This window comes from Podarcis melisellensis (genome assembly GCF_964234715.1).
Source record: "Podarcis melisellensis genome assembly, chromosome: 12".
In the NCBI taxonomy this organism is placed as follows: Eukaryota; Metazoa; Chordata; class Lepidosauria; order Squamata; family Lacertidae; genus Podarcis; species Podarcis melisellensis.
The window spans coordinates 12,011,626-12,037,718 of record NC_138544.1 but is presented as its reverse complement, the minus strand read 5'-3'; the positions used below and the strand labels follow the sequence as shown (position 1 = coordinate 12,037,718).

Below are 26,093 nucleotides of genomic sequence, written 5' to 3'. Positions count from 1 at the left end.
AATGTTCAAAAAACGGAACACTTACTTCTGGGTTTTTGGCGTTTTGGAACTAAGGTGTTTGAGAACCAAGGTACCACTGTAGTCTGTTGTGTATTCAGGCATCAGTGTCCACTTTTCATCCTCATTTCCATCCTTTATCAGTAATGGATAATATTGACCAAGTCACCCAGTATCTTACATCTACCATCACATCACATGTTTATAGCCAAATCACATGTTTACTGAACTCACAACAGCCACAAAGTATGTGACACATGCCAAACTATCCATCTATCCATGGTCAACACCTGCCATCAAATGCAGAGTATTTTTGCATGTCCTACTCCTGTTTTTGCAATGGAACACCAAACACTGGACCCTGTGCAGAGCAGTGACTGCACATGGTGAGCTGAACGCATTTGATGAGCTGATACATGCAAGGTTTCAAAGCACTCACCACATGAACAAAGGAATGAACTGTCCCTGGTTCCGGTCTTCTCTTTTTGCTCCTAGTTCTTCCTCATCTCCCAACTCCTCAGACGATGAGTCTCTATGCGAAGAGGAACTGGCCAAGCTAAAGGAGCAAGTGGAGGAGAAGAAGAAACTCATTTCGATCATGAGAAACAAACCCTGGCGGATGGCAAAGAAATTAGCTGTGCTGAGGTAACCTGCAACACTCCCCCCCCCCAGTGATGTCCATTTTCACAAGGGATAGGTATGTGTTTAGGCTTCTCTTTCAAAATGGCAGAAACTGCCCTGCAGCCACTATATCACTTTGGGAAAGCAACCAATGTTTGCCATATCGGTTGCCTTAACAAGAAGAACGCAGGAATCTGTTATCGGTCTTTGTAACTGAAGGCCAGATGATGAGTAGAAATCTCTTCGACTGATACCCAGCTTTGGCTCATTTTATTGCTTCAATTAAAACACACAGGCCTAAATGCCTGGCTTTCAGAAACCTTGTTGAAGTAAGCTCTCTGCTCTTCTTTGATTATTTATGCTTTTTGCTATATATACGAATCACAGTGATCCTTTCCCAAGAGCTTTCAGGTGTTAGACATTTGGAAGCAGTTAGGAGAAACATAATGCACCAATTACTGCTTTGTGGAGTACAGCTGCCAGGCTCTTCCAGCGAATGACGCAATGTGCCCTCAGCTAATAATGTTTACTGGCCAGCATCAGGGAGTGGCTAAAGCTCAATGCTACAGCATACAGCTGGCTTGCTGAAGGTCTCAAGTTCAGCCCTTGGCATCTCAGCAGGTGAGAGGAGAGCATTCTGCCTGGGACAGCTGCTGCCACTCAGACCAGACAACTGAGCCAATTGTCTGGTTCAGTATAAGGCTTCATGTGTACATTAACTGTTTTAAAACCTAATGGTTCATTATGGCTGCTTAAGAAGGCCCTTGGCTGAATATTTTCTCTTTTGGGCATATTGATGTTTATCTAATAGTCATTTTGTTTTATTATAGTCTTGATTTTTCTGCTGATATTTTGATTTATGATTCAGTTGAACTGTGGGTTATTTTATATTCACCATCAATTTCAACTGAAAAATTGGCAGCATGTTTTTCATAATAATAATAATAATAATAATAATAATAATAATAATAATAATATAATAATAATAATATATAGTGCAAAATGATGTCCAAATTATTTCATACAAAGACCCACATGTAGAGCTAGAAGAGAAAGCAGGGCAAGTTACTAAATGCTAAAGTATCAAGGAAACACAACATAAGGAATTAGGGTTGTGGTTAATTATGCCCTACTCAGAGTAAACCAACTGAAATTAGTGAACTCAAGTGAGTCATGTCCAGTAACTTCAATGCCCCCACCAATTCAAGGGACCACAGAGAACCATGTAGATCAGTAACCCCTCATGAAAAAAATGTAGGTTTTGTGGTGAAGATACATCCTTTAGTACTCACTGAAAGCTCCAAATCTGAGTAAACTGGTCAGCTGACATTTGGAGTTTGTCAGTTGGCGTAACTAGGGAGGGAGACAGAGAGAGGACTACCTCAACATAACGTGGCTTGCCATCTTACTAAGAAAGTTGTTCATGGACAATGATGCAACAATGACCAAGTCACAATGTTGAGAGAGAAGAAACCGTGGCAATTAAACCAGTTTACATTTATAGTGTAAATATCATCACAGAGGAGAAATGTTGGATACGAACCCCTTTGTATAACATGACAGCAGACATGATTTCAGATTCCTTCATGGTGAAACTCAGGCCTTCGCACTGCTTTAGAACTCAAACACTGTGACTTCAGTGGTTATACTGAATTTGTGGTCAACACAACGGTAAGTGTTAAAGCTTCTGCCAACTTCCAGAGATGCATTATTATTGCTGTTGTCATTCATATAACCACCTTTTCAAACTTTAAATTAGGGAGGCTCAAGCTTTTGTTGAAAAGTTTGAAGGTGCCTTGGGGAAAGGCAAAGGAAAAAAGTTGTATGCCTACAAAATGATGATGGCAAAGGTAAGCGACATGAGGAACTCTGATGAATGTAAGGTTTTCCCATAATTTGTATGTTGCATTTTTGCTGCTGCACTTCATGAGAATGTTTTTAGATGGTACTTGACATCATCGAAATTTACAAATTAAAATCCAAACTATGTTGGAAGTGTCAAGAATTGGAAGGGACGATGTACCATATCTGGTGGGGCTGCAAAAAGGTAAAACGTTTCTGGGATATTATACATGAAGAAATAAAAAAGATGCTTAGGAGCCCCATAGAAAAGAAACCTGAGGCTTACCTACTGGGCCTTTTGGGGAAAGATATTCCACAAGAAAAGAAAGTAATTTTCCTGTATGCTACAGCAGCTGCCAGAACAGTATTAGCCAGTAAATAGAAAAGTGAAATAATTCCCTCCAAAGCGTATGTAAAATGAGTCATTATATACAACTGGCAAAATTTACAGCAGCCATAAGGTTACTGTAATCAAAAGTTAAGATTACAATGGAAATGCTTTGAAGATTACATAGATAAACACTGATCAAAAAACAATATGTTGAAATGTATAGATTAAGACTGTAGAGTTTACAAGAAGAATGATGTTTGAAATGAGAAATGAAAGATAATCCAGATAAGGAATATAATGTAAAGATTCAATATAATAGATAACAGAAATCGGGATGTGGTGAAGGGGAGTCAAGGGTGGGTGGTGGATTATATGTGTAATTTTATTTATATTATCTTTTTGGTTTTGGTTTGGTTTTGTACCCCCTTTGTATTCTTCCGTATTATTGTATTGTTTGTAATATTTTTAAGAAAGAAAATGCAAGCGCAGGAATTAAAAATGTTGAAGTTGAGTTTTTAAAGCCATACAGTGGTACCTTGGGTTACAGATGCTTCAGGTTACAGACTCCGCTAACCCAGAAATAGTACCTCGAGTTTGCTTCAGGATGAGAACAGAAATCACACGGTGGTAGCAGCAGGAGGGCCCATTAGCTAAAGTGGTACCTCAGGTTAAGAACATTTTCAGGTTAAGAACGGACCTCCGGAACAAATTAAGTTCTTAATCCGAGGTACCACTGTACTTGAAATACATATTTCAAGCACTGTCAATGTTGAAATAAATGGAAGAACCAAACCGCTGCTAAATAGGGAAGGCAGTATGAACAAGGATTCCTTACAGTACTTAGGTGTCTCCTCACTTTAAAGAGGGCTTTCCAGCATATTTTGTTGTCAAAGGCAAAGAAGCAAATGGCCTCTTTCAGGTCAAGGTTCAGAGTATGCAAGGCCAGTTAAGTTATTCTGGCACTTTCTACAAAAAAACAACAACCTACATACACCTCTCCCTGGGAGTAATAGTAATAATAATCAGTCCATTTGCTGCCCTTTCATGGCACTCAAAAATCAGCAGCCTCACTCTGTCTAATGGTAAAGTATACCGCTAGAAAGAAGAGTCAAAGTAAAGTCCACTTGTTCTCCCTGTCATCGATCAAAAGAGCTCAATGTCACTGTCTAGTTGAAATCCAGCAGTTTTGGATGAGGGGCTCGTCTTTAGTTTTTCAGGACAGCAATAAATAATTTTAACAATTCCACAATTCTGCCTGCAGTGCCGGAGCAACGTTACCTTCTACTCTGTTTATTTCCAGAAATGGGTCAAGTTCAAGAGAGATTTTGACAATTTTAAGACACAATGTATACCATGGGAAATGAAGATAAAAGAAGTGGAAAGTAAGTTAACATTTCTACTTATTTAATAGAATGTTTGTCAATACTGTTCTGGAATCCCTAAAAAGAATCTTCATAGACCAACCTTAACATCACAACCCAAACATAATGACCTTTCCCTCATTTGAAACATCCCGTGCTCGCTGTTTCACAAAACACTTCTTTTGTTTACTAAGTTTAAGCACTGCTTTTCAACTTCTGTTTCCAAAGCAGTGTACAGATAAAAAAGATTTCATTAAAAGAGCAAGCCTCAAAGCTACATTGCATGCTTTATTTTGGAGAACTTCAAGATAACAGACTTAATAATTTCGTTCTCAGTGTGGAAGGAGAATGCTACTTATTGACCACTTAAAAACTTGTTGTCTACATCCAATCACAATGCACCAAGGATTTCAGCATATGCTGATTTCTTTGCTTGTCCAGTACAAACAGGGGTAATTGAAGATGTGCAGGAAATAAGATTTTAATATTAGTCCTAAAGTGTTGTTGTTGTTGTTGTTTTAAAAACCACTTCAAATTTAGTTTTTTATTGTTCTATGGGAATAACTACAACCCTCTTCAGGTTGACTCCCTGATATTTCTCCAGTTTTTCATATGCTAGCTGCTTATTCCTCATCAATGGCTTCCATTTATTCACTGAAGCCAGCAAGGGCAGTTGTCCCATGTGCTCAAAAACATGAGTATGGTGTGTCCTTGCCTTAAGGAGACGCCAAACTTGTGTTTTGAGAAGATGGGAGGTCAAGAAAAAAGTTGAAACCTCTGCCTGATCTGGAGTGCAAGAGGCACCTTTCTCGTGGAAATGGCTGTGAGCCACAATAGCTCAGTTCAGTGGCGTAGCGTGGGTTGTCAGCACCCGGGGCAAGGCAAGTAATTTGCACCCCCTAACCCGTGGATTTGTGCCCCCTAACCCTAACCCCCAGATGTTGCGCCCGGTGTGGCCGGCCCCCCCCTGCACCCCCCACGCTACGCCACTGGCTCAGTTGGTTCGAGTGTGGTGCTGGTAACACCAAGGTTGCAGGTTTGATTCCTGTATGGGTCAGTTGCAAATTCCTGCATTGCAGGGGGTTGGACTAGATGACCCTGGGGGTCCCTTCCAATTCCACAATTCTATGGTTCATTTCTTGCATTATTGTCACCCTAGGTGCCAACTCCCTGGGGCCCTGGGTGCCTGAGCACCCACAAAATTCCCCATGAAGGGGCTGGGCACCCACAAATTATGGTGCCAGGGCATGACACCCATGGCCCCGGCACCCTCGGTCACAGGGCCACGTTGGCACTCCTGATCTGGACTGCATCTGAATGCAGTCACAATGGCCAGTCGGTTTCCCTTGAGGCATCAGCAGGGATCAGCCACTTTCTCTCATTGATACAGGCAGCAGAAGCAGAAAGTGTGTGGGCACAACCTTTCCCTCTGAAGCATGTAGAACCATGTGGGCACAGTTTCTTTCTCTCTTATAGGCACAGCTCTAGGCAGAGAAGCATCAGGCAAGGAGAACGTTAAGTGGCAGGTGCCTCCGTTGTTATAGGGCTTTACTTACAGTTTAGAAAGCTACCCGGCACCAAAGGCAGAATGACAGAATGAAGGTTGACACGGGAGTGTTGATAGTTCACCAGCGATAAGAGGATGGCCACCTGCTCAGTGTGTCAGAGCCAGGCATGGTTTGTGAGATAAATTGGGAAGCTGCCGGCAGGCTGAAGAAAAGGCAGCCAGGAGCAGGACATGGCAGACGGACACAGTTATGGTGGGGAGCAGAGGCGAGGTTTTGCCTCCAGTGGCAAAGCATCCTGGGCCAGCCCTGTGTGTAATTATTATTATTATTATTATTATTTATTCCCCGCCCATCTGGCTGAGTTTCCCCAGGCACTCTGGGCAGCTTCCAATCAAGTGTTAAAAACAATACAGCATTAAATATTAAAAACTTCCCTAAACAGGGCTGCCTTCAGATGTCTTTTAAAGAGAAGATAGCTGCTTATTTCCTTCACATCTGAAGGGAGGGCGCCACCACCGAGAAGGCCCTCTGTCTGGTTCCCTGTAACCTCACTTCTCGCAATGAGGGAACCGCCAAAAGGCCCTTGGAGCTGGATCCCAGTGTCCGGGCTGAACGATGTACCTGTACCACAGAAAATTCTGTCTGAACTCAGCACTTTTCTAATGACGCCTTCTCATTATTAAAGGTCATTTTGGTTCTTCGGTGGCCTCCTATTTCATATTTCTACGTTGGATGTATGGAGTGAACTTGGTCCTGTTTGGCTTGATATTTGGATTAGTTATAATTCCAGAGGTAAGTATGGAAATAATAATCCTCAGTAAAAAAAATTGGGTTTGGACCCAGAAGACATTGAGTTGCATCAGCTCATGTTGCAATAAGCCATACCACCTACATGGGCTATTTAACACAATGTATATAGAACGCCAGGGCAGACCTCTAGGGAAAGGCTGTCGCTCAGGAGCAGAAAGCTTTGCATTCAGAAGGTTCTAGGTTCATTCTCCATGTACGTTGAGAGACCCCAGTCTGAAAGCTGGGACAGCTGCTGCCTCACTGTGTAGGCAATATTGAAACAGACTGGCCAGTGGCCTAGAGGCAGCTTTTTATGTGCATGGGGACCCTCAAAAGCAGGTTTTTGGAGTGCCCAGGAAGAGGAGAGGAAAGCAGAACTCTGCTCTCACAGCACTGGATACAAACAGGGGTGGCACTGTGGTCTAAACCACTGAGCCTCTTGGGCTTGCCGATCAGAAGATCAACGGTTTGAATCCCCAGCTCCTGCCAACCTAGCAGTTTGAAAGCACGCCAGTGCAAGTAGATAAACAGATACTGTTGTGGCAGGAAGGTAAACGGCATTTCCGTGCGCTCTGGTTTCCTTCACGGTTTTCCATTGCGCCAGAAGTGGTTTAGTCATGCTGGCCATATGACCCAGAAAGCTGTCTATGGACAAACGCTGGCTCCCTCGTCCTGAAAGTGAAATGAGCGCCGCAACTCCATAGTCGCCTCTGACTGGACTTAATTGTCCAGGGGTCCCTTACAAACCTTAGTCGGGACCCTGGACCCCACCTTACATTGCTTCCTAATTTTAATATGTGCAGGAAGCAACAGCACATTTCTCTGCATGGAGCTATCAAATTCACCCTAGCATCTTGCTGCTATCATCTATCAGCCCCATCATTCTGAATTCTTGCATGCGCGCGCGCACACACACACACACACAGCACAGCACAAACAAAGATTACTTCACAATCTTTGGGATGTTGTACTACAAAGCCTGTCTCTAGGCATGAACAATGCCCTGAACTTGATCCAGCTTTTTGTAGAGGAATGTGTGCTGCATAGAGAGATAAACATAATCCTTTTACGGCATTCAGGGGAAATATAACCCATGACATCCCCCAAGAATTCTGCCATCAGCTGAAAATGAGCAGAATTCAGATTACTGCTTTGTAAAATATGATCTTCACACATTAATTGTGAAAGGAGAATGTTTAAGTGTATGGGTGACTGGGGTTTTATTCTGAATTATCTTAGTTTCAATATTTTATTTTATTTCCAAGCAGGAAGGACAGTACAAATACAAGCCATGCAAGGCAACAGATCAGTGTTAACTATAAGAAATGGGAGACCATTGTAAAATCACAAGATTTCTTAACTAATAGGAAACATCATTCTCATTCTCTGGTTCCTAGTCTAATATACTGCAAAGAACTCCATGTAAAAATTAGCCTTTGGATTTTTACCCACCCTTATTCTAATAGATTTTGTTAATTTGCACATGGCATCCATATACAACATCACAATACCATTCTGGTGTGTAACTGGTTTTAAACGATGTTGTAAAATGTTTTGTCGCTAAAAAATCAGAAGAAATCTGTTCTTAAAATAATGGTAACCAGTTCCCTTAATGTATTCAAGTAAAATTACATATTTAAATGGATTACAGTGCCCAGATATAATTTTGCCACTGTGAATATTTCACAACTAAGCCTGCTTAAAACGGGAAGGGTAAGAAGCATAATTTAAGAGGCAGCTGTGTTAGTCAGTTGCAGCCAAAACTACAGTCTTGTGACACCAAAGTAGTGGTTCTCAAAGGAGGATGTGGCATGCCACACTGGTGTGGCAAGAGAGGTTGGCAAATGTGGCAGGAAGATTCAAGGACTATCAAAGAAACATTTGAACATTTCTGTGTAGAATGGATATACAACCAGAAACAGTATCCATGCCTCACTCCCAGAGCTTTGTGTATTCTTTGACAGTTCTCCATGACAAATTGTTGTGAACAGGGATTTTCAACTCTGACAAATATGAAAGATTAGAAAAGAGAAAGGCTTCTTTGTGTTGATGAGGAGATGATACTTTGTTTGTCTCAAATTAGACTTGATATAAATGAGATTAGCCAATGTAGCAAGCTCACACCTCTCACTGAGTTATATATACGTACTTAAGATACATATGCAAGAGGCTCATTATAATTATATTTTGGGAACGGATCGTGTTCTTATGTATTTGCATTGTTTTATATTTTATGGAGGTCCCACGATCATATTATAAAGTAGTTGCGCTCTGTGTTATAAATCAAGCACTGCTAGTTGTTTCCTCTTTGTTTTCCAATGTATTTCTTACCAATAGAAAAGTTGGTGTGGCGCAAGCAAATGTTTATTCTGAAAGTGTGGCCCAGAGGGGGGAAAGTTTGAGGACCACTGGACTAACACAATTACTTTGGCATAGGTGGGTCTAGAGAAAAACTGTAAAAAGTAGGGTCTAATGACAACAAAATGCAAAAAAAGCACACTGCCTGACAATTCAAGAGACTATTCACACCAGCACTAATTGGTGATAAAATTGAGGATAACACAGACTTAGAATGAATCTCTCCATTTTGCCTCAAAACTTCCTTCCTAGGAGGGCTAGAGACTTTCTTAAAAAATATAACTAGGGGCTGCCACCCCAAGCTCACACTGCTTGCCAGCTCCACCTTTAGACCTTCTCAATCTCCCACCTCTTATCACTAGCCCCAAACCCACCTTCCTCATCCATTACAGCTGGAGTGCAGACTATTTTCTGGATAGAGGGACAGATATTTCTTTTCATATAAATCAGCCCATTTGTCTCACATTTTAAAAACAATACACCTTACCAACAGGAAAGGCAAGTTGCTGTGTTGTTATTGATGGGTCAGGAAATGAAAGGGCATTTTCAATGCTTCAGAAATTATCTTTTAAAAAAATTATGATTAACTTGTTCCAGATATTAATGGGAGCACCATATGGAAGCATACCAAGAAAAATTGTACCCAGGGCTGAGCAAAAAACTGCCATGGATTTCTCTGTTCTTTGGGATTTTGAGGTAGGTGTCTTCAGAGTTGTCTCATTTATTTTCTTCATTTGTATACCACCCATAGAACTGATTTTCTGGATGATTCGCAGGCCATCAAATATGCAAAATACAATGCAACACTTAAATGATACAAACACAATCTAAAACCAGCATATAAAACCAGAGAGGGGAATAACGTAGTGCAAAGATCTGAAAGCACTAAAATAAATGTGCCTACTATAATTGAAAGTCCAAGGACAAAAATGTCTTCACCAAGGTCCAAGAAGACCAAAGTGTTGGGCATCAGCCAAACCTCTCTAGGAGGGCATTTCTCTAGATACTAGGGAGGGTCTGGAGGATCAGTTGAAGATCTTAAGGTTGGGGCAAGTATTTAAGGGAGAAGGCAATCCTTCAAGTCTCAGGGCCTCAAGCTGTTTAGGCATCACTGCCAAGAAGGCCCCTCTGCCTGGTTCCCTGAAACTTCACTCTTCTCAGTGAGGGAACCGCCAGAAGACACTTGGAGCTGCATCTCAGTGTCTGGGCTGAAATCAAATCAAGCAATGTAGATGTATGTGTGAACCAGTCCCAAGAATCCTCATGTGTATGGGTGGACTAAACATTAGCCCTCCCCTTCATAGAGATCCATACACCATATTGCTGCCTCAAAGGTCCACAGAGCCAATCTATCTGCAAAGGCACTGAAGCTCAGCACGAACTGCACCATAAGCATAATATCTGGTAAATGCTGAGATGAGATTTAAGCATGGAAGTAGATGAACAGTCAGCAGCGCTGATCCCGGCCGACCCTGCTTTTGAAAGTGCGTATCGGAGAGAGACTGTAAGACTTTCTCAACAAATGGGTTACATAAAAGAGGACAGAGGAGGAAAAAGAATAGGTTTCATTTGAGCTCGAGACACCATTTCTGACAGAGTGTTCTGGAGGCTATAATCTTCATTTTATTCTTGCAGTGGGGAAAACCAGCAAAATAAAATGTAAGCACAGAGCGAGACCCCAAGCTGAAAATAACCTTTCTAATGAACACCGAAACAGATCTCGTTTGTGTTTGACTTTCCGTTGTGCTTTTTGCCTTTAGCTGTCCCAACAATGTACACAATAGATTCTGACCGTGTATCCACAGGGCTGGATGGTGCCCCTTATTTGCCTTCTTCCCATGGCCTCAGTCTCAGCAGCAACTCTGCTGAGGCAGAGAAGAACAAAAAGAGCAAGAGTACATTCAGACATCATGCTAGGTCAACAAACTATGGTCCATACAGCTCCTGCTCTGCTCCTCCCTTAGTTGGGGGGACACAAACCATAGACCAGCTGACTTTCGTATTATGTGCAGTTATCATGGTTTGTTTCCTCTCCAAAAAAAAACAACAAAAAAAAACAACACAAACTGAAGACAAGGTTTATTTTTTACTTCCCAGTGATGGTTTGCTTGATTGGGAGAAACCAGCCACAAGTGCTGGTTCAGATGTAACACTAAGCCAGCCATTCCATCATAAAGTGCGAGAGCTCAAGCATACACCAGCAAGCAGCTTATGGTTCAACAAGCAATGCTTGTAGATCAGTGTTAGGTCTTGATGCAGCCACTGTCTGGTAGATATCATACTGAAATGGCTGTATATTCCAAACAACTTACGCAAAAATAAAAGAGGCTTTGGCTGATATAGCCTACGCCCTTTTAAAATGTGGTTCTTTTTTGGGGGGTATTGGGTTGTTGTTTTTATTTTGACTATATATATTGTGGTTTTATATTTTGATTTTGTTCTGTGAACAGCCCTCAGACCTCCGGGTATAGGGTTGTATACAAATTCAATACATAAATAAAATAAAATAAATATATCAAGTTAGGGCTTATCCACACTTTTGCCCCACTTTTTCCAGGCACAGGTCTATGCTTAAATGCTCTGTGTCCAAGCAGGGGTCTTTTATTTGGGTGGGGGTAGGTTTGCCCCCGACCTTTCCCTGTGAAAAACTGCTCTTTAGCAAATGCCAATATGTGTCCTGAATCCCTGGCCTACCTGGCAGCAAGTCCAGGGGTGAAGTCACACAAGCAAAGTCAGGAAATGCCATCCAAGTAGCCAAGTCTGAAGTCCAGCAGTCAGGACACAGTCCAGAGTCAAACCCAAAACATAGTCTTGGAGTATCCAAGCCAAGGTTCATCAACATAGGCAGTTGAGCAGACACAAGACCTCAGCTCTACTTCCAGTTTGTTCTTGGCTTGATGAGGCCTGTGACCCTCACCTGTTGTGAGCCTACTCCAGCTGAGGAATCACACCCATCTTCCCAGAGCTAGCAAGCCCTACCTGGCCAGCTAGGGAGATGGTCTGTGGGCCCTTGTCTTCTCAGCCTCCTGGAGCACCCCTTCCACTGCTCCCTACTCTTCAGAGCCCATCACATGCATGGAGATACGGGGCCCTCTGGCCCATGATGGGTCCTGCTGCTCTGGTTCCTGTGCACTGACCCCCATCCCCTCATCATCCTCTGTCACCCTGTGAGTACTTCCTTCCCTGTCCCCTGCTTGCCCCTGTGTGTCCCAGTCTTGGCAACATCCCTTGCCAGGATCCTCTTCCTCCTTCTCACCATCATCCTGCCAGTTCATGGGAATTTGGGTTTTCCATGAATTGATGTTTGCTCCAATTGAGCTTTAAAGAGTGGGCTTTGTGGGGAAAGCTCTGTGGCCAAAAAAAAAAAAAAAAAAAAAGGACACCCGGACCCAGAATTTTAAAGCATAGACCATGCCTGGAAAGAACGAAGGAAAAATAAATGTGGATACGCCCTTGGACTCAGAGCAGACCCACTGAAATCAGTGAACTTAAGCCCAGTGATTTTAGTGAGCCTACTCTGTGTATCACCCTTTGACTAAATGTGGAGAGGGGAGATTAGAGTCTCTTCCAATATTGTTTCAGGAGACAGACATGTCGCACTCATAGAGATATGAAGGCATAACTTGGGAAAGGAAATCTATCTGTCTGTCTCGGGGACAATGGAGCTGATCTGGAGATTGTACGAGAATTCTGTCTGACATAGTAACGTCTATGAAACAGCAATCTGTGACCTCTCTGCTCGACTTCTATTTTTGCTTCTTTTCTCGCACACACAGCAGAGGTAGCAGCACACAGATAACTTGCAAAGGGATAATGAAAATTAATTTTAGCAGCCTTTCCTGGATGCTGCTTCACTGGGGCTGTAGGCAGGAGTGAAAAATGGATCCCTGCAAGAGGGAGGTGCAATGCAATACATTTCATGTCCTAATGCTGAGGAGTTGCTCATCAGACTAGGACTGTTGCCACCCTAAGCACATTTCCTGGGGTGTAAGACGCATGGAACTCAGTGGGAAGTTTGAATAAGCAATGGGCTGAAAAATTGCTTAGCACAGCCCAAAAGGAAATGCAACTAAAGCTTCTGCTTATATGATCTCTTGTGCCCAATAAAAAGCGCCCACCACAATGGTAGGCATCAATCAGCACACCAGTGAAGTCATAAATGGGCATCTCATTCCGCAATGAGGAGTAAACTGAATTCAGGTTGTCGCCTTCACTAGGCTTGCATCCAGTACTGATTACAAAGTTATGTTTAGATCTGATACGCATCAAAATGAACATCTAATATGCTCAAACTGATTTAGGCTGTTTTGTTCCCCTTCTAGGGCTACATTAAGTATTCTGCTGTTTTCTATGGCTACTACAACAACCAAAGGACAATTGGCTGGCTAAAGTACAGGCTACCAATGGCATATTTCATGGTTGGCGTTGTCGGTGTATACGGATACAGTATAATAGTTGTCATAAGATCGTAAGTCCAGCTCTTTCTTTAGCATGGCTTTTTCTGACAAACTGGTAGTGTTAGCCTATGGTGCATTCTTGCCTTGGGTGGTGAACAGGTTATGCTCAGAAGAGCCTGTCACCCACCTTCCTTGCCCTAACACTCCCAGTTGAGTTTTCTCTGGTAGTTGCTGTCCCCGCCCCCCTAATCTTGCAGCCCTGGTGGGCGGGGACCTGGGATGCACCAAAGCAATTATTATTTTTTTACAAATAAAGGTTCTGAGCCAGTGCTCATTGCACTCCTTGGCCCACAACTCACTAGGGAACACAGGTAGAACTTCCAGCTGCTGTATCGTACACCTAGAGGCGGTTTTAGGGCAGTGTCAGTGGTTCGCCCACATTGGGTACGGAGTCAGGGAGGGCACCTTCTTAAAGCCCGTTAAGTGCTTGCCTAGATTCAGGAAGGAGGCGTGAGGGCTCTGACAGGGTCCTAGAGCCCTCCTTCCTCCTTCCCAAAGCCTGGCACCTCTTACCTGACTTTGGGAAGGCAGGGCGAAGGCTGCAGAGGGCGTCAAATGTTGGCCTCGTGCAAGGCTGAATGAATTTTATTATTTCGGTCACAGACCATTTCCAGCCCACATACCATATCAAGGAAGTCATAAAACACGATAGGGATACATTTGAATTTGCAATTAGGTATAACAGGGACAATACAAATATAGCAACAGTTAAAAAATATATAAATTAAAACTTAGTCACTAACATATAGCCTAAAATTATCATTTAAAATCTTAATCATTATGAAAGCACAGCTTGTGCCCTAAGTTTTATGGCAATGGCACAGAATTTGGCTACCCTTAACGTGATCTCAGAATCCTTGTTCTCTACCAGGGATTTTAGACATTGAAGTTCGGATTCATTTGGAGATTTTTGCATGGCAGGGGTAATAAATACCGAGCGTATATCTCTGTAGAAACGGCAGCATAACAAGGCATGAGAGACAGTTTCTACCTCCATCAAGCTGCAGGGACAGACTCGTTCCGAGTATGGTTTGCCCTCAAATCTGCCCTGCAATAAGGCAGATGGCAGCACATTGAATCTAGCAAGGGTAAATGACCGTCTGTATTTAGGTATTTGTAATTTTGACAAATAATTTGCTGGGGTAAATCCTCTCCCATTATCTTTTATTGCTGGGTGTTTATTCATCTCGCTCACGTGGCATTGCAGTTCCACATCCCAAATTCGTTGGCGGATTATTGCTCTAGCTTTCTCATAACCTACAGCTATCAGGGCCTGTGGGGAAAACCCCAAGCCTCTTAGGCCAGTGTGGTGTAGTGGTTAAGAGTGATAGACTCCTAATCTGGGGAACTGGGTTCGCGTCTCCGCTCCTCCACATGCAGCTGCTGGGTGACCTTGGGCCAGTCACACTTCTCTGAAGTCTCTCAGCCCCACTCACCTCACAGAGTGTTTGTTGTGGGGGAGGAAGGGAAAGGAGAATGTTAGCCGCTTTGAGACTCCTTAAAGGGAGTGAAAGGCGGGATATCAAATCCAAACTCTTCTTCTTCTTCTTCTTCTTAGCTTTTCATGCAGTGTAGCTTTCCATTTGGATTGGTAGGAATCCAGTAGGGTTAAGGGTGCCAAACCCAACAGGGAAAAAGATAAGTTTTAATCAATAATGGATCTTCATAATCCATATCCGAGAGCTAACAGGTGACATAGCAACAAAGTCTGCCCCTGCTACTTTGAGATCAAATCAGATTGCTTGTTTACATGGCAGACCCTCTCCTCGAAACTTCGTAAAACCCAGGAACTCTTAAGGCCAACCCACCCTGTGTTTCCCAGACAGTCCCTTATAAATTACGCAGAGCAGGGGCAGAACTTGGTTTTATTTCACCTGGTTCAAAGACCCAGCTTGGCACCCACCCCACCCCATGAATTGTTCATTACACGCAAATGCCGCGCTTCGTTGCACCACTGGGTAACCCATGTTATGAAAATATGCGGTTGCACCTTAGTTAAAAGCAACATCTTCAAATGCATGCAAGGACAGGCCCGCATTAAAGCCCCCTAATTACAATTCCCACAAAAGAATCATTCTTTCCAAGCAGTGCTTTCTGTCCTGGCACAAATTGCTTATTGTTATCCGTAATTCTCTCCAATTCTGTCCCCGAGAAGCTTCTTGAAACAGGGCAAGTCACTGCTCTCATCCATTCAGTTCTTTTCTTGGAGTGCTAACAAAGCAGTTCCATTGTCACTCGATGTAATTATTTTTTTAACGGCATCATTTTAGCAAGCAGGAAAGTGCGCTGAAACCCCTAGCAGTTTATAAAGCTGATGTACTTCTATTTTAACCGCACCAGGTACACGGCATGAAGAAACGCTCCTAAGAACAAGCTGCTTTAAAAAGTGGATGTAGGGAGGAAAACACAAAGTAGACCCCAGACTCACAACCCTGAAGTCTCCCCTCCAGATTATCCAGTTGGTTGGGACCTGCTGATAAATCCTACAGTAAGATTGTGAAGGCAGGGCCTGATCAGCCTCCCATCTATTTTGATAAGACAGTCCCGCACAAATGCTGCAAAAAGGGTACTTAAGATGCCTACCTGAAAGAAGACCTGGCCAACTGGCTTTGGTGCCCCACTGGTCAGAGGTCACTCTCTCAAAAGGCAGGGGAGAGAGCCTTTCAAATGCTGAGCTGTCTTGCCTCTAGGTCCTTCCTATCATCAGGGTCCAGAGTGCAATTGCCATATCACCAGGAAGCTGGTTATCCTTGCTGCCTAACAACTAGAATTATCATATTGTAGCAGCTAGGGTTAGGGCTAGTCCAGTGTTAGAGCCAAAATGCTCTGCTTTATTTTGTATGCTGTTCTGACTTCCTCCCCGACGTTTCATTTCAAATACAGCTTCACAGTTTGACTGCTGAACTGTGTGCAACTGCCAACATCAGGATTCTAGAATCCCCCTGTGTCTAGCTAGGCACTTGGAATTAATACGACTTAAAGTTTAGAATTAGAGTCATAAGAGACCAGCACATTCTTTGAGTTCCCTTCCAACTCTTCAATTGGATTTTGAGCTCTGAGAGAGATTTGGGGAGTGTGGAGTGCCTTTGCATTCTGAGACAGCGCTACCACTTATTTTCATAATATGGGTTTGCCTGTGGTGCATTGAAGTGCGGCATTTGCGTGTAATGAACTATTCAGACATGCGGGTACTCCTCAGGCAAAGCAGTTCAGTTTTTTCTTGCAGTTTTCCCCTCTGCCAGGTACAGGACTGGAATTAAGCCCAGCAGGGAGGGAAAATGCATTTTAGGAGGGATTATAGGAAAGGGTTAAGGGATGCGGGTGGCACTGTGGGTTAAACCACAGAGCCTAGGACTTGCCGATCAGAAGGTCGGCGGTTCGAATCCCCGCAACGGGGTGAGCTCCCGTTGCTCGGTCCCAGCTCCTGCCAACCTAGCAGTTCGAAAGCACCTCAAAGTGCAAGTAGATAAATAGGTGCCGCTCTGGCGGGAAGGTAAACGGTGTTTCCGTGCGCTGCTCTGGTTCGCCAGAAGCGTCTTAGTCATGCTGGCCACATGACCCGGAAGCTGTACGCCGGCTCCCTCGGCCAGTAAAGAGAGATGAGTGCCGCAACCCCAGAGTCGGTCACGACTGGACCTAATGGTCAGGGGTCCCTTTGCCTTTACCTTTATAGGAAAGAGTTAAGCATCTCCTGCCCCATCCCCCCACAGCCCTCCACAACTGCCTCCTCATCCTTTACAGTTAAGCTGCAAACACAAGTTTGAAAACGCCAAGTTTGTCAAGGAAACAGAAAGTGTCACTGTGGTGCTCCAAAACATGGTGCATAGATAGTCCCCTCTATGTGCAAATAGCAGCTCCGGAGGGAAAGTTTTTGTGGAAGCCCCAGCAGGAAATCTTTAAATTCCCCGCTCCCTTACCGTTGTAGTCCTGGTTAGGGGCTCCAGCGGCTGCTATTAGGCGGGATGAAATGGCAGCCTCAGACAGCAGGTCTTGGGAATGGGGAGCAACAGGAAAATGTTGGAGGACAGGCCTGGATGTGTCACACACCCTGCCCTATACCCCCTAAGCAAGCATGCCGCCTTCAGGTGTGCTAGCCTAGTATTGGCATTGACATAAAATTCATCGGCCAGCCTGGTTCAATCGGCGAAGTGCCCTCTTGCCGTTGCCTCAGGCAGCAAAACATCTTGGACTGACCCTCTTTGAACTTCTGAAAAGATGTGTGCAGTATGAAACCACATGCTTAATGTCCTGTGGGAGTTTAGCCTTGAGTGACTTACGCCCACCCCCTGTGGATTCTTTGTGCAAAGAGGGAACTTAGTCCCAACAAAGCGGAAATTCAAGATGCACATTCATGCTTATCACTGTGGTGAAGGGGCACACATTTTCTCTTTGGCCATCACACTGGAATTCTGAACAAAGCATGCCTGGGTCACCTTACACATCCTTTTTCTTTTTTTTAATGCTTCTACAGAACGTGTGAAGATGCCCTCAGCACACTATGGGAACATTTTTCCTGGCTTGAAGGTTATCAGAAAGCTAAAAAAGGGAACATCAAACATTTAAAGTGAGCTTCATGAGCTTCATAAACAAAGCCAGGAATGGATTATTTATCTTACAACTTTCATTCCAATCCTTAATCCCACAAACCTAGCATTCGAAACTCCCATTGTTCTAGGCGCGTTTTGTGACAGAGAATTTGATTAGCGTGAGCAGTTTCTGAGCTTCTGAGCGCAGTACTGCGCCTAAGATTTCAGATTAAAACTGCAGAGTGGAAGGAAAGGAGGGCCTTTTTCTGCCTCCCCACTTCCAGCCACTCTCTGAAGACTGGAGAAGAGACCCTCTTAAGAATATGAAACATGAAATTGTGATTAAAAAATCCAGTTTAACCAAAGTTGTTTTATTGGTAGCAGCCTAAAATGGAATCTTCATATTCAGAGGCAAAACCAAATGACAGTTTTGTGGCATCATAACTGCATGCATGTAGGATTCCTGAATCAGCTCGCCCTGATGTGTATTCACAATTATATATACCGTATTTTTCGCTCTATAAGACGCATCAGACCACAAGATGCACCTAGTTTTTGGAGGAGAAAAACAAGGAAAAAAATATTCTGAATCTCAGAAGCCAGAACAGCAAGAGAGATTGCTGCGCAGTGAAAGCAGCAATCCCTCTTGCTGTTCTGGCTTCTGGGATAGCTGCGCAGCCTGCATTCGGTCCATAAGATGCACACACATTTCCCCTTACTTTTTAGGAGGGAAAAAGTGAGTCTTATAGAGCAAAAAATACGGTATTTGCTGCCTGAAATGCCCACGTAGAAGTCTCAAAGAGCTGTGCTGCCCTGGAAAACACAGACCTCTCTGCTCACAGAAGAGAGGCATCTAGTGGCTGAATAGCAGATTGTAAGCAACCGTATATGACTTTGTTGATCTGCAGAATGGCCCGGAATGCCCATGAAGACACAGGCGATGGGGATGATGAGAACTTCATTTTTAGCTGGAAAATGTTCACTAGCTGGGACTACCTCATAGGCAACCCAGAGACAGCCGACAACAAGTTTGCATCCATTACAACTAGTTTCAAGGTAATCACCACCTTAACTTTCCTCTCTGCAGCAAGATCCTTGTCTCTCGAGATGCTGCTGCATTGCACCTTTGGCAGAATTTCAATGAGGGAAGAATACTCATTTTATATAGCTAGGGAGTCACGTTTAGACACACTTTTGTGATTGTATCAAAAGCTTAATGGTGTTTTTTCTTTTCACATCCCAGCTACTGGCATCATCTATCAGTCTCTTCTTTTACACATTCTAGTTATCCCATTTCACAAAGGAAAGCTTGACAGTATTGTTGCATTGTATCGTGGAGGCTGAAAACCCAAAAGACACATTAGAAACATCCTAAATTCTTTGTGGGTTACTGAACACAACCCATATAATAATGCAGTTGATTCAGATACTTCCTGCTTTCTCAGGGACAATGCCCAACACTACTAAACTTTAGCTTCTCCTTAACAAGCTTCAGTCTTTCTAAAGTTTAACTTTATTTTAAAATATTTATAGGGCTGCTTTTCAGAGTAAAACTCTCTCAAGGTGGCTTACATAATAAACCGGCAATACTAAAAAAAACCCGCACAACCTGCCCAGAATATATAATATGATGTTAGCTAAAAGGAATGCCATAACAGGCTGAAAATATCGCTCACGCATGCATTGGTTACCCAAAACAAATAGATCGTCAAAGCCTTCCTGAAAGACCAGAGTGAGAAAGCTTTTTTTAAAAAAGCGATGGAAAATGCACTAAAAAGTGTGGGATTAAAAAAAATGTATTAACGGGACAGCGTATAACCACAGTGCAAGCAAATCAGGATGAAAACGCAAGCTTCACATAACCTCTTCACAAACAAAGCAGAACAAATCCTCATTAAGGACCAGTTATTGTCCAGTGTCCACATCAGATTTGTGCAAAACTCAAGATGAATGTGCAATAAAGAGGTTGTCTTGAGGAGCCTCCAAAGCCATTGGGCCACCATGAAACAGTCCTTCTCTCCATTGGGCCCACCAATTTTACCAGTCATTGCAGCGGGCAACCAAGGAGGGCCTCCATCATTGATCTCAAAGTGTGGGTTGGTTGATTGGGATGTAGACAGTCCTTCAAATAACCAAGACCCAAAGCATTCCAGACTTTAAAGTTTAAATCCAACACTTCAATGCATCTTTGGGGCATATGGAATGCTTTGTTTAGAAACCACCAATGCATTTATTCCACAAGCGGTTCCACAATCCAAAACGCACTAACGGGTGGGGATTTGTGTCCAAGCAAGCACATATATATGATCGGGCTGCAAATCATCTCTCCCTGTGGCTTATTGCATTTCTTAAGGAGTCAATTGTGGATGAGCAAGAAAGCAACAAAGATGAGAACATCCATCTGAGAAGATTCCTGAGGGTTCTGGCCAACGTACTTATTATATGTTGCTTATGTGGAAGTGGCTATCTTATTTACTTTGTCGTTAAGCGCTCCCAGGCCTTTTCAAAAATGGAAAACATTGGCTGGTATGAAAGAAATGAGGTAAGAAGCGTGCAAGCATTTTTAAAATGCCTCAGTTGAGTCAAAGTCAATGTTCCGCTGCATTTCCCAGTTGTTGATCCCCACCTCTGGTATTCAGCAATATGCTGCCTCTGAATGTGGAGGTTCTATTTAGCTATCATGGCTCACAGACATTGGTAGAATCTGGATCAGGCCAAAGGCCTATCTGGTCCAGCATGCTGTTCTCCCAGTGGCCAACCACATATGAATTTGCTCAGCCTTTTTTTTTTTTTTTACATTTGTAGCAATACACGCAAAGATAAAAATATGCCTCTTGTGTGCCCTTTGTTGCCACAATGGACACATGGGCCAACTCACAGCTGATTGCAGTCTATAGGCTTACCTTCTTTCTCCCAGAATTGTTCTTGGATCTGGCAAATCAGTTAGTGAAACCCTCAAATGGACAACCTGCAATGATGCAAAATAATTATGAGGGGTGGGGATTTAAAAGTTGTAGAACCACGTATTTTTCTTTGCTCCTAAAACCTTTCTGCTATAAACCCCTTGGCGTCATTCTGAAAGCAAAGTTATCAAGCTTCCTTCTCGATCCCATTCTTCAGAAACACATATTCAGCAGCAGTGCACGGTCACCACAAAGAGAATAGTGGGAGCTTTGACCAATTTGCTCTGTATGCTCACTATGATTTTAAAGCACATTTGAAACACATTTTCCCCCTTCAAAGTGTTATGTACTGAAGTTCTCACCCTGGGCCAGCAGGGGGATACTGTAGATAGTTTTCACTCAGGTCCGCATATGCAAATAAGGGATTGAAAGTGACGTTCAGTGATTGGATAGTTACAGAAAGTGGTTACTGTTACGTTCTAGTGGAGCTCTATATAAGCAGGCTGGCTGAACCCTTCAGTTCAGTCCTGTTCTGGCCTGTGAATAAACAAGAGCTGTTTGAAGAATCGCTGTGTCGTCTGATATGTTCACCCACAACTTAACACAAAGAATTCTGGGCATTGTAGTTTACCCCTCACACAGTTGCAATTCCCAGCAAACCTTAACAAACTACAGTGCCAAGAATTATTTGAGGGGAAAGAATGAGCTTTGAATGTACTTTATAGCGGGCACACAGCCTATGATAAGCAGCCTTCTTCCAACACTGGGCCCCATATGTTGTTGGACTACAACTCCCATCATTCCCAGCCAACTAAGCCAATCACCAATGATGATGGGAGCTGTAGTCCCACAACGCCTGAAGACCCAGGGTTGAAGAACTCTGGTCTGTGGTAACCTGACAAACGGAAAAGTACTCCCCTGCCAACTATCATTTACCGTATTTTTTGCTCTATAAGACTCACTTTTTCCCTTCTAAAAAGTAAGGGGAAATGCGTGTGCGTCTTATGGAGCAAATGCAGGCTGCGCAGCTATCCCAGAAGCCAGAACAGCTGCTTTCACTGCGCAGCGATCCCTCTTGCTGTTCTGGCTTCTGAGATTCAGAATATTTTTTTTCTTGTTTTCCTCCTCCAAAAACTAGGTGCATCTTGTGGTCTGGTGCGTCTTATAGAGCGAAAAATACGGTATATCCTCTGTCGCTTCATATAACGGATCAAGTCAATATGAGGCAACCAGTACTGTAATTATTTAGTAACACCCTATATCTGTTTGAAATCTTCCAGACCCTCACTACAGACACATTCCTCTCATGATTCTCTAGTTTCTGGGAAGCCATCGCCACAATTCAGACATGACACCACACCATGGTCAAGGCACATGATGACTTAAGGTGCCCATTTCAAGAGGAAAAAACTAATTTTCTTTAACACAGCTTATGGCTAGGCTTTTGTACTGCAAAATTTATTGACCTATTAAAAATAAGATCGGCGCATCACAAGCCAGACCCAAGATTTAGAGCATCTGCTCTTCCTGGTTCTCTGGTCTCTCCTCCAGCTCTGTTCTGTTGATAATGATCAGCCTATATCCTGATCTGACCTAGAATGAAATAAGCACCTTGTGGTTTAGGGTTGCTAGGCAACCCTGGGAAAGCTCTCATCATACACACACACACACACACACACATACACACACACTCCTAGTCAAACAATCAAAAAATACTGGGAATTGTCCTGTGTGTATTTAAGCAAAGCCAAAGTACTTCGTTTCCATTTTCCTGCTGCCACCCGCCAAACCGACCAAGCCAGGAGTGGAGTTCAGTACACAAGTAGAATGACAAAAATTGTCGAGCTGGAAAAGACCATAAGGGTCATGTAGTCCAACCCCCTACAAAGCAGGAATCTTTTTGCTCAATATGGGGATCAAACCCGCAACCCTGAGATTAAGAGTCTCATGCTCTGCCAACTGAGCTATGCCAGGGATTACCCCACTTGCCTTATAAAAGGTATACAACTTTATTCCCCAAGTCAATAATTTAGTTTGAAGACGTTTATTTTTTTGTGACGTTTGTGTTCTTACACTCTCACACAGAAATCCCTAGTGTTGGTTTCATCCCTTGCCATCTTAGCAAAATTAAGTCGTGTATCCACTTGGCGTAAGAAGTGATTTCACATTGTTCCTACAGCAGGCTTTGGAAACTGAAAGCATTTGTTTCACACTTTCATTTTAAGGAGCGTACATGCGCCTGCGCAATTCAAACATGTGGATTGTCTCCTACTTAGTCCTACTGAGAGTAGGCCCACTGAATTTAATAGGGCAAGGTTAGTCAGGCCCATTAATTTCGGTGGGTCTGCTTTGAGTAGGACTCACATTGGATACTACTCTGATTTTTTATTTAAGTCATACTACTTGTACTGGTATTCTTTGAGGGCACCAGACCCTCAAACCTGGTAATATTCTACTTTGTTGCTTCACTTTTTTGTTGTTACTATTAAATTTACACCTTGCCTTTCTGCAAAAGGATACAGATGCTTTCAGAGCAGCATTGCTACTATTAATATCTCCCACATTCTATTCACGAAAAGCTTAGCCCAAGTATTGAGGCACATTTTGTTTGTTTAGAAAATGTATAAACCGCTTGATAAAAAAAATAAGAAAGCTCTCCAAGCAGGTTACAAATAAAGTAACCCAGCAAAATCCACAAACACTGGTGGTTTTCTCCAAGTTAAAAACGCAACACAACTTGAAATGTAGATAAGTAAATCAGGTGCCTGGGCATATGGGAACACAAACGTTTTCAGCAAGCATCCAAAACAATATAGACATTGGATACTATTCTAAGATACCATTTATAAATATATTCAAAAAGTTCTGGTGCAATTTCTCTTTTCCCTATATTCACCTGAAGGAAAGAAAACTGAAGCAGAATAATACATCCTGTGAATGCCTGGCAGCATGGGAGTGTACCTGAATCTCTTGAGAGAAAATATTGGGCCTGGAGACAAGGCCCAAGACATTTTGCTGACTGAGGTGAAGCAGGTTATAGCGCTTCACCATCACACAAGGCAAGCTGCATAGCCACCTCAAGGCCAGCTAAGTTATTTTCCGTACCTGAGGCAGAAAATCCAGCAAGGGTTACTTCTCCTCTCTGGCATCAAAAATGTAACAATAATAAATTTGCTATAACTAGTAATTTCTACTCTTCCATAACACTCAAAAACAGTGACCTTAAGTGGCCATCTCGCTATAGCTTTGTTACTGGAATTTTTATAATGGTTTGTTTCCAGTTAAATGGGACACTGCACCCCCAGACCACCCCCCAAACCAACACCATTCAATTTTGTAAATACAGTGGTACCTCAGTTTAAGAACAGCCCGGTTTATGAACTATTCGGTTCACGAACGCCACAAAACCGGAAGTAGTGTCCCGGTTTGCGAACTTTACCTCAGTTTGAGAAAGGAAGTCGAACGGTGGGAGGCCCCCGGCGGAGGGAGGCCTCATTAGGGAAAGCACGCCTCGGTTTAAGAACGGTTTCGGTTTAAGAACACACTTCCAGAACGGATTAAGTTCGTAAACCGAGGTACCACTGTATCCCCATAAAAACTCACCACAGTTTTGCTGCGTTGTATCTTGTTCAAGGTCACATAGCCTTCACCTGTCCCTTGCGCAGCAAAACCTTCAAATATTCATATAAAATCAGTCCTACGTCCGGATCGACACCATTCCAACTTCATTTTACTCAGGGAACAAAGGACTACCAAAGCGGGGAGCTTGGGACATGAGTGAGGGCAGCCATAATGCCTGAAACGTGTGATAACTGCACAGCAGCCTCTTGCACAAAAGATAATCACTAACACCCTGGCAAATCAAAATAAAAAAATTCCTTCCAGCACCTTAAAGACCAACTAAGTTAGTTCTTGGTATGAGCTTTCGTGTGCATGCACACTTCTTCAGATACCCTGGCAAATGCGTGCCAGACAGATAGTCATCCCATGGAGAACAGCAAACCATCCAGGAATGGATTGGGTTCACAGTCAGGACAAAGAAGTGTGAAACCCAGTAGCTTGTAAATATTTCCATTGTATCACTTGATGGGTGTGAGGTGGAAGGCAAGGGAGAGATGGGGGCAAACCTGATGAACCAGTTCTTTGTGACATATGTATGATGTATCTATAATGTATGCATGATGCTTCAACAAAGGTGTTTATGGGGAAAGGGAAAACTTATAAAAGAGGAAACATCCCTTCCTCTATCCCTTTATTCAGGGCTTCTTCCTGCTTTTTCCATGTGGTGAGTGGAAGTCCTTTTGCAACAGTCTTTGAATAAAGATCAGGCCTACAGGTTGCTGTTTTGCTCCTTATACTTCCTGGCTGGTGTCTTTATTTGGCGAACCAAGTGAGCCCAAGGATTTTCCTATAACAGCTTGGTGGTGTGAGAGATCTATCCTGATTTGCCCGCAGAAGGACAAAGGCAGCCTTTGCCCTGCCTCCATCCCCGCAAATCAGAACGGCCAAAGGAGAAGCACAGGGCCGGCCCTACCATTTGGCAAAGGGAGGCAGCCACCTCAGGCAGGAGATGCTGGAGGCTGGGGACGGGTGTCGAGGGGCAGAACTGGTGCCGAGGATGGGTGTCATCTCATTAATAACATTGAAAAATAACAAAGCTCTCTTTTTCGGTGGAACAGGTTGAAATTGTTATGTCCTTGCTAGGAATGTTTTGCCCTCCGCTGTTTGAAACCATTGCGAACTTAGAAGAGTATCATCCTCGGATTGGACTGAAATGGCAACTTGGACGCATTTTTGCACTCTTCCTTGGGAACCTTTATACTTTCTTGCTGGCCTTAATGGATGATGTCAAAGAAAAGGTGGGAATCTAAAAAGAATATCCGTACATTAATTCCTAGAGGTGTAGCTGCATTAGTTTGCTGTAGCAGAAGAGTCTTGTGGCACCTAAGTAAAGCCAATATTGCCCCTGCTAGTGAGTTTATTATGGTTGTGGTGAGATTCAAACCAGTCTCTTCCCACTATATTATATCGACTCTTACTCTGTGGTTTGGATTCCCTGAGGAGAAAAGATCCAGACAGATCTATCTGCTCTGGAGCAGAAAGTGCAGCCAGACTCACTGGAGGAGATGAAATCAGTCAGTTAGAAATAAAGAGTCTTTGCTGAATCAGCAATTACAAAAAATTGTAGGCTGGTGTGGAGGTCTAGCTGCAGAGGAGTCAGTGATATCTGGAAGTGGCTGACAGGGCTGAGCCACAGAAAAGACTGAGCGTATTGGAAAATTAGATCTATTCATGAGTCAGAGTCCATCAAGCAAGGCGTATGAGAGGCAAACCCTCGAGCAAAACCAAGGCCTTGTCAAGACGACTCCTCTGTAGAAATATTAGCCAGTGTGCCCATCA

The 26,093-nt window shown here is 43.2% G+C and overlaps 1 protein-coding gene and 1 long non-coding RNA gene across 3 annotated transcripts in view; one reads left to right on the top strand and one right to left on the bottom strand.

Annotated features, from left to right (window-relative positions):
- LOC309353640 overlaps positions 1-24,549 on the bottom strand; it is a 103,357-nt gene extending 78,808 nt beyond the window's left edge. Inside the window, exons 1-3 of the long non-coding RNA XR_014161957.1 lie at positions 24,297-24,549; positions 20,694-20,758; positions 437-553 (exon numbers count right to left, since the gene is read on the bottom strand). This is a non-coding gene — a long non-coding RNA (uncharacterized lncRNA). The remainder of the gene's footprint in view (positions 1-436; positions 554-20,693; positions 20,759-24,296) is intronic.
- The window catches only part of LOC309353577 (transmembrane channel-like protein 2), a 134,017-nt gene that overhangs the window by 88,348 nt on the left and 19,576 nt on the right, over positions 1-26,093 (top strand). Inside the window, exons 2-10 of one of the 2 annotated variants that reach the window (XM_081882953.1) lie at positions 437-642; positions 2,378-2,468; positions 4,092-4,173; positions 6,346-6,452; positions 9,405-9,503; positions 13,130-13,275; positions 18,699-18,846; positions 20,144-20,332; positions 25,373-25,552. In XM_081882953.1, the coding sequence (XP_081739079.1) occupies positions 437-642; positions 2,378-2,468; positions 4,092-4,173; positions 6,346-6,452; positions 9,405-9,503; positions 13,130-13,275; positions 18,699-18,846; positions 20,144-20,332; positions 25,373-25,552 (1,248 nt within the window). Of the gene's footprint in view, positions 1-436; positions 643-2,377; positions 2,469-4,091; positions 4,174-6,345; positions 6,453-9,404; positions 9,504-13,129; positions 13,276-18,698; positions 18,847-20,143; positions 20,333-25,372; positions 25,553-26,093 lie in introns of those variants that run through there. The other variant, XR_014161939.1, reaches the window with a different exon arrangement.